Below are 8,919 nucleotides of genomic sequence, written 5' to 3'. Positions count from 1 at the left end.
AATATGGCATGGAATATATGAATCTTTGAAACGCAGAACCACATGAATATCTTTTATTGTGAAATAAAATAATCCAAATGATTGTAAACCCAAGAAACAAAAAAGAGAAGCACTTAAACATTTAGTACAAACACATGCATTTTCAAACCCTGACATTTTTGTGTAGTACTTATAATCTAAATACACCTTTCCCTTCCCTTTACAACATACCATTGCAACCTGTTTGTTTATAGAATGAAGACCTTAAGGAAAAGCCTTATTCACATTCCCATGAAAGAAAGAAATATTTTTTCCTAGGATCAATTTAGCTGAAATTGATTAAACACTGGTAGAGGTTCCAATCTTTATATCAGACAAATAAGATGACAGATGATATTTCATTATCAACAAATTCCTATTAATACAGCCAGTTAATTAAATTATTCAGATGCATTTATTGAATTTCTACTATGTGTAACTATTGTTCAAAAGCAGACACATTTCCAAAGATGTAAAGTGGGCCACTAAAATAAAGTAATAACTCCAGAAGTTTATAACTTTGGTATACTAAAATACCCAAATAATAAGAAAAAGTTTGTCGCTACTATTGCTGCTGCTTTCAAAATTGCCCATTTATTTCTAGGGAACAGTTCAGACACTGGAAGAATATAATTCAAGTTTAAGCATCAATAAATGATGGCTATACCTTTATGATTTAACACGACAGCAATGTGAAGTACATTCTGGTGATCTACAGTGCTAGCATCTATGCAAGGCAGTCTGGGAAATTACACTATTTTTTTTAAAAGACAATATTAATTTCATAATAAACCAGGACATAGACCAACTGCAACTTAGAAGGAAAGCAAAACCTTCCCCCTACTGCTAAAATTATAATTCCTCAGACACACTGTCATCATTGGGAAGCATGGGTGTAGGCTAGATAAATTTATAGCATATTGAATAATACAGCCAAGTTTTTTGTATGTAACCCAGAGACTTTCCAACTTATTTTTCAACATCACAATTTAGGAATGGAAATTGAAGAAATGAAAAGTATTTTCTTAGACATAACTAACAGGTTTCTTACAGTCCCCAAAGTCAAAATGTGACACATCACCGTAACAACCTAACACAAACTATTTTGTCTATCACCCATAATACATAACTTCATAGGACATCACATTTCCAAGGACTAAGTACTTCTTTCAATTTCCTTGAATTTTTAAAAAAATTTCCTAAACTATATAAGTTCTTTTTCCAGGTCAAGTGTTATCTTCTGGCAAAGTACCTTCAGGATAAATATGCTTCATCATTTATATATCCCACAATTCAAGCCTCCATCATATACAAGCTTAAAATCAGCTCCTGGTCCCTCTGTTCAGAACTCCCCACACTTATTTTTAAAAATTACTTAAAACACTAGAGGAAAAAAAATCCCTCTGAATAAGAAAGACCCCTTAGAAAATCAAACTCAATTTCATTTCTTTAAAAAAAAAAAGCCTCAGTTAAAAAATAAAAAAAGCCTCAGTAGTCTTCCATTCAGAAACATACTATTCGGTGAGTAAATAAAATTAAATGAAAATAATAAACATTTATTAAATAGCAAACTTAAAATAAATAAATACTTGTAGTCTGGAGTTCTCAGATAAAATAATAGGGAAATATCTGTTTCTGGTAAATTCACATTCCTTTCTGTACCAGTTTCTATAATGAGTGGGCGACACTGCCCTCTTATGGACTTATTGAGCTACATCCCTTAGTTCTTGTGGAAAATTTCCCCAGGATGGGTTGACCAGCGGGCTTGCTCGCACATACATTCTTTCTTTTGCTTCTAGGACAGTCTTTGCCTTTCTGTGAATGACTCTGAAGACCAAGGAGCCCCTAGAGAGGCCGTGAGACTTTGAGAAGTCTCATTGAAGGGACCATAAATTGACATTTGTTGCAGTGGTTTTTCAAGGCTTAGTGTACATCAGAATCATCTGCGGACTTGTTAAACACACGTTGCTGGGCCCCACATTCAGACTTTATGCTTCCTTAAATCTGGGATCGAGTACAAGAACTTACTAGGTGATCCCAGCAAGTTCCTGGATGGTACTAATGAGCCAGTCCTGGGTCCACACTTTGTGGGCGGGGCAGGAAGAAGAGGGCATGTCAGCTCCTGGCCCTTTCTGGGTCCCAAACAGGATTCTGGAGTTCTTTTTATCAGAAACTCCTGAAGAGAGATTTTAAAGCAAGTGTCTCCTCTCACAGGCATTTTGAGGACCTCAAAGCCTAGTGAGATTTGGAGAGAAACCAGAGGGTGGCACCCTCTCCAGCCCCAGCTCAAATCATCAGGGTGGGGTCAGGGACCCGCCCCTACCACTAGAAATAACTCTAAAACAGGTGTATCTGCACAGCTATGTGAGGTCTAAAAGGTTCTTGATAAAGGGAAAAGAGTTTTCAGGTCACAAACTCCATTAGAATCACACGAGTGAGAAGTTCCTAATATGCAAGCCCAGGCTGCATGTCAGTGATGGGAAAAGGGCTGTGAGCACCCACCCACTTTCACATTATTTGCACTCAGTTCTTAGCCCAAAGTGGTGTTTTTCTGGAGCATCCCATGGGAGTAGTTTCAGGCCGAGGTCATTAGGGGGAAAGGATGTTCTCAGAAAAACAACCCTGCGGGCTGGTCAGCAGAGATCCTGAGGTCGTGGCCACGGCTGGATTTGGTGCAGAGTTGGACCCGGGACTCCAGCTGCTCACTAAGTTCGTCCAGAGCCCCGGTGCAGGACTCCAGGCTCTCCGCCAGTTTCTGAATCTTGGCCTTCAGAACCGCCTGGCTAACCTTGGTGGCCCCCTCCGCGCGCCTGGGGATGAGGAAGCCACGTGAGCCAAAGAAGACGATGAAGTAGACAGAGTTGTACAGGGCCATGGAGGCGTTCCTCCCGCTCTGCAGCAGCTGGCGGTCCCCGCGGCCCTGCCAGCGGCAGAAGAACTCCAGGCAACTCAGGATCTCACGCATCTGGTCCTGGCAGGTGGCCGCGATCTCCTGCACCCTCCGCACCTCCCGGGAATTACAGAAGATCAGGGAGAGGTCGGACGTGATGGTGACCGCCCCTCCGGCGGTGGCCACCCCTAGTCCCACAGCCGACGCAAGAAGCGAGGCACCCAGGGTGACAGGACTGAGCGAAAGCCCCACGATGGCAGCGACTGCGCCCGCGGCGCTCAGTGAGCTGCCCGCCACATTGGCCGCCAGGGATCGCCGGCGGAGGCGCTCTAGGCGCCGGGCCACCTCGCGCAGGCGCAGCACCTGGCCGTGGAGCTGGCCGCGGCGATCCAGCAACAGCCCTTGGAAGCGACGCAGCGAATCCGCACCTTGCGGCTCCCAGGCCGCAGGCCGCTCCATGCCCTAAGGGGACACAGAAAAGCAATTACCTGGAGCCTTGGTGCCTGCCGCTACGCCTGTGCTTCCCTCACCTAAGTGAGAGTCGTCAAAAATTAAATACACCCTCTATTGTCACGCTAGGTGAAACCGGTCCATTTCCAATGGGTCATGTGTCAAGTTCTCAAAGTTCAGGGATCTGGAACAAGTCACACTAGTTCTCAGACACTATATCCGCATACGCAAATAGGAATAATGCCATCTTCTGCTTCTCTCCCAGGGAACGCTAAAGATGGACTGCATCAACTGTTAAATATTTAAATGGGGGTGGGTGGGGGTAGAAGGCTACTCCAAAACGGAGGCCTTTGCTGTTTGAAAGATAACATTTTAGCCTTTCATCAAATGAAGACTTGGATCCTAGGAATTTTCCAATACCATTTTTCCCATCTCTTTCTCTGATAAGTAAAAAAAGATGTCACCCAAAATCTCAAAAGAATATTGTCTTTCAAATTTAAGAAACTGATTTTTCTAAGTTAGATTCTTGCCTGAAGCAACTCTCTTTGGTTTGCTAATCTTCCAGGCTCTTATCTTTGAATCAAGCCTAAGATATCACATCCAATTAATGCCTCCATGTCTTGAGGTGTTTAAAGCTTCCTTTTAAAAATTAAGGGAACTTTAATATAATTAAGGAAAAATATCAAGAAAACTTTGAAAAAATAAAGTGGCCAAAAACATTGTTTGACAACTCAGTGAGGGTTACCTATCTAGTACCAAATTGAATTGAAGCCAGTGGAAGGTGACTAATAAAGAGAAAACTGAACATCCTGGGGTAAAAGTACATCCTTCCTAGTTACCAGAGATTCCCATCTTCATGTCAACTGTAGTCTTCTCCGTCAGGGATTTCTTTAAAGTGGCAAATAAGCCACAAAAAGAAAGCATTTCAAAACTGTGAGATATTAGGACAAAAATCACTACTCTCATCTAGAAGATGAGGAAATTGAACCAGAGACATGTTCTAGATGCAGCTGATTCTTCACAGAGCCTAGTTTAGCATCTTTATCTCCTGACTTCTGAATCTTAATTTTACTTTCAGGCTTCCATAAGTCAACCTACAAGTGATGTTTCCAGGTAAAAAGAAGAAATAAGAAAAAGACTTCCCTGATACATATTGGACAAGGCTACAACCCTTGTATTGCCATCCAAAGGCCATTTCTCAGACGATATCCTAGAATCCCCACTTACCATTCACTTCTGGCTGCCTCCAGGAAAGAAAATTCCGAGGCTGTTTCTGGATGAGTGTGCTTTATAGTTCCAGGGAACCAATAGCCGCCCTGGGAAAGCTTTGTCTCATTCTGAGAATTTGCCATTTCCTGCCCTGACCCCTGCTGCCTTCACCCAGAAGGATGTGACATGGTGGAAAATGACCTGCCAGCACAGCACATCCCGTATTTAGGAAATGAACATTGTGTGTTCGCTTTCCCCCAAACGCAGGAAGAGAACCACAGGCTCTTCCCCAACTTGAAACAAGTGTTGTCATCCTCCCAGGGGCGATACCCTGCCTTTCCTCTCCTGAGAATAGCCAATGACGCCATCGCGGAGGCTTTCAAACGCACCCCAGGCTGACCAATTATAGTATTTCTTGAGAGGTCAAAATCATTTTTAAAAAGAAAAGAGACGGGTGGATCTGATATAGCCACTCAGAGCCCACGCCTATATTTCAAATAGTATTGTGCATCTGTGAGTGGCTCAACACATGTGATCCTTGAGCTGTACAGCCAGCTCTACCCGGTCTTAAGAATGCAAGGCCACGCCCGCCAGAAGGGCTGCGTGTAGTTTTGGGCATCTCCAACCGTGGAGAACATAGGAGGTCTCAGAAAGGGCACACTGCAGGCCAAATGAGTCAGAAAAATCAGTAGGGTTAAGCTGTACACAGAGCTAATTATACCCTTTCCACCGCAGAGCAGATATGGCTTCCCTGGTTTTCATTTGTGGCTCTTGTGAAAGTTAAATGAGTGGATTCTATCTATAGGTTAGTGAAGCATGGGCTGAAAGACAATTATTTGGATGATACAGGAAGGAAAAATGAGCGCAGCATCTGGGAACTTGAGTAGACCTGTGAACTCAGTCATAACCACAGGGACCCAAACACATGGCCCTCCCTGTAACATTCTCACCTTTGGATTAGGAAGACCAAATTGATTTTTCAATTAAATGATTATTGCCTCCACTCTCTGATTCATTTGGAAAATCTTCACAACCATATCATTCTGGAATACGATTAAGTCACTAGCTTTTACAACTTATATTTATCAACAATTTATAATTTGTTTATCAACATAGTACCATCCTCTACTATGTACATCCACAGTCATTTTGAACTTGATTATTCTGAACTTGGTCAGTGTTCAGATATTCTGGCTGCAGCTCCTCAGCTCCTTAACCTTGGTCAAGATGCCTTCAGTATCCACCTGTACTTTTGAAGTAAGAAGTAGGCAAATATATCTTCTGTCCCCATACACATAAGCCCTCCAAATGGGATGTAAGCCAGGGTAAACTGAGAAGGTGGACTAGGAGAGGCTGTACTCTGAAACTTCGGTTACCATATGCTCCAACTTCTCCGCACATTGTCCTTCGTGTTTGGGGCTTAGATGAACACAATTAAATATTTATTTCATAAACGAGGAATGCAGGGTCTTTCTGGGATGCAGGCTCTTCTTCAAAGTATCAGTAATCATAGTACAAAAATAGAATGAAAGAGTGGAAAATCTATGAGAATGGACAACATGTGAACTGAACTCAGCCAATGTCCTGGAATTTGCTATTCTCTGTATTGAAAACCCATTTTTCTACATCTGCCTCTTTATGAAGGGGGGGTGATCCAATCATTTGATTATTAGGGCTACTTGTAATTTTACTGCCTGAAATAACCTATTTACATTGCAAATTATTTACAAGAATTGACATGTAACACTTTCAATCCAGCATTCGTCCTTTTTTTTTTTTTTTTGGTGAGGTGCAGGGTGGTCTCACTATGTTGTCCAGGCTGGCCTTGAATTCCTAGGCTCAAGTGATCCTCCTGCTTTAATTCTCCAGAGTAGCTAGCATGTACCACTATGCCTGGTAAATTGAAGATATTTTGATCAAAAGTTCTATGGTCAGTTTCTCCAAAAAAATCTGTGGACTGTGTCTTCAAACTCTAAACAAAACTATTTGTTGGGCATTAGTAGCATTAGTAGCATAACACCCTAGAGAGAAAAGGTTGCAAATGGTGATGGAATAAAAGACAAAGAGACAAACCCTCATAAATACAATTATCTCGTACTAGATAAAGGTGCCAAAAACATATATTGGAGAAAGGAGAGCCTCTTTAACAAATGGTGCTAGGAAACTGGAAATCCACATACAGCAATATGAAACTAAATCCCTATCTCTCACCATGCAAAAACTCAACTCAAAAGTGGATCAAGGACCTAGGAATCAGACCAGAGACCTTACACCTAATAGAAGAAAAAGTAGGCCCAAATCTTCATCATGTTGGATTAGGCCCCAACTTCCTTACAAGACTCCTAGAGCACAAGAAATAAAATAAAAAATCAATAAATTGTATGGAGTTCAACTAAAAAGCTTCTTCTCAACAAAAGAAATGAGGTGAACAGAGAGCCTACATTTGGGGAGCAAATTTTTGCCACATGCACTTTAGAAAGAGCACAAATCTCTAGGAAATATTAAGAACTCAAAACACTTAACACCAAAAAAGAAAAAAAAAAACCCAAACAACCCAATCAATAAATGGGCTAAGTGTCTTCTGACACTTCTCACCCTAGGTACACATATGATTGCACGAATGGTATGACCTTATTTTGGGTACAAATGCTCCATTTGTGTACAATAAATCAAAGATCATTCTGCTGTCGTGTCCTGCCAGCTGGCCGGGCCAACGAAATGAGCTGGTTTTAAAGGAGCTGGCTGCAGCAATAAACTAAGAAAACGGTGAAGAAACCATGCAACACACAAATATGAGTTTCTCATGTCGAGGGTGGGACTGCTCTGCGACCTTAAGGGTCAGCTCCATACTGGACAGCTCTGGAAAGAGAGCACCCACCTGGAATCTCTTACTTTATAGGGTGGGGGGCACACAACAGGAGCTTCGATGGAATGTTCTTCACCAAATAAGGCAGGGGATAGGGTTTCAAAAGGTGGAGTCTTGCTTTGTGATGTCTTGTGGTCAGCAGATTGATTGACATCTTGGCAAGTCACACCCATCTCAGGTGCTGTGTGAGATCACAGGCAGAATGAGAGGAAAGGTACGCTTGGGTAGCACAGCCCAATCAGCATGCAATGCTAGACTACTCCCCTCATATAGTTCAAATGCACATAGCTCACACACACACACACACACACACACACACACACACAGCCCATGGATGGCTCAGAAACAGTCATGTATAACTGATGGAAGGAAGGAAAGAAGGAAGGGAAAAAAAGAAATCGGTGGCAGGCCCTCTGACTAGCCTTCAGATCTGTTAAATTCATGATGTGTAGCACTAACAGGACAGACTTGGATTCTAAGTCTAGAACCATAAGGGAATACAGCCCAGGAAGGAAGAGAGGCCAAGAGTTTGTTTGTTTGTTTGTTTGTTTTAGTTTTAGGTGGACACAATGTCTTTATTTTATTTTTATGTGGTTCAGAGGCTCAAACCCAGTACCTCACACACTAGGCAAACACTCTACTTCTGAGCCACACCCTCAGCTTATGGCCAAGAGCTTTTTAAGGAGAGAAGTCTTCCTAACCCTGGAGAGTGTAGTAGTTCAGGAGGGCTGGAGTGTGTCTGGGAAAACGCAGGTGTTCTGACTACAGCTGAGGCTGTGATCCACTCTCCTAGAGGCTGCTAATTTTCTGGTGATGGTCACGTGACAAACTAGTAAGAGTAGAGTGTTAGGTGGTTATACTGTTGGTTATGGACAAATCATGAGTTTTAGGTCCTGCTTAAGGATGTAAAACTATCTTTTTTTTTTTAAAGTGCTGGAAATCAAATCCAGGGCCTCATGCATCCCAAACAGTTACTCTACCACTGAGCCACATTCCCAGCCCCAAACTATCCAGCTTTAAAGATAAAGTGATAATTCTACTCAGGGCTTCCCAAATAAAATTTTAAAACAAGATATAAAACTCATGGCTTATTTTTTTAAATTATAATGTAGTATGTCTTATAATGTTGATATTTTGGCAGGGGTGGGTACTGGAGATTGAGCCCAGGGTGCTTTATCACAAAGCCACATCCCCATCCCTTTTTTATTTTTTTATTTTGAGACAGGTTCTCACTAAGTTGCTTAGGGCCTTGCTAAATTGCTGAGGCTGGCTTTGAGCCTCCTGCCTCAGCCTCCCAAGCCACTGGGATTATAGGCACGAACCATGCCTGGCCAATGTCAGTAGTTTTCTGTTCACAATGCAATTACTGAATTTATGGAAATATTAATTCATAGTTCACTACATAATAAATTGTCACAAATTTAGTATATGATGGTTTTTTCCCTGTAAATTTTTGTCAGTATATCTCAGTGACTAGATATAGAAC

At 42.0% G+C, this 8,919-nt stretch overlaps 1 protein-coding gene across 1 annotated transcript; it reads right to left on the bottom strand.

Annotated features, from left to right (window-relative positions):
* Positions 1-32: 32 nt before the first annotated feature.
* On the bottom strand, positions 33-4,735 carry APOLD1 (apolipoprotein L domain containing 1). The gene is given in 3 exon segments (XM_081310203.1): positions 33-3,370; positions 4,586-4,588; positions 4,591-4,735. Coding segments are annotated over 3 exon segments (867 nt in total). The 5' UTR covers positions 4,711-4,735; the 3' UTR covers positions 33-2,626.
* Between the last annotated feature and the right edge of the window lie 4,184 nt (positions 4,736-8,919).

Source organism: Spermophilus citellus (genome assembly GCF_964194105.1).
Source record: "Spermophilus citellus genome assembly, chromosome: 10".
Taxonomy (NCBI): Eukaryota; Metazoa; Chordata; class Mammalia; order Rodentia; family Sciuridae; genus Spermophilus; species Spermophilus citellus.
This window is presented reverse-complemented; position numbering and strand designations above follow the sequence as displayed.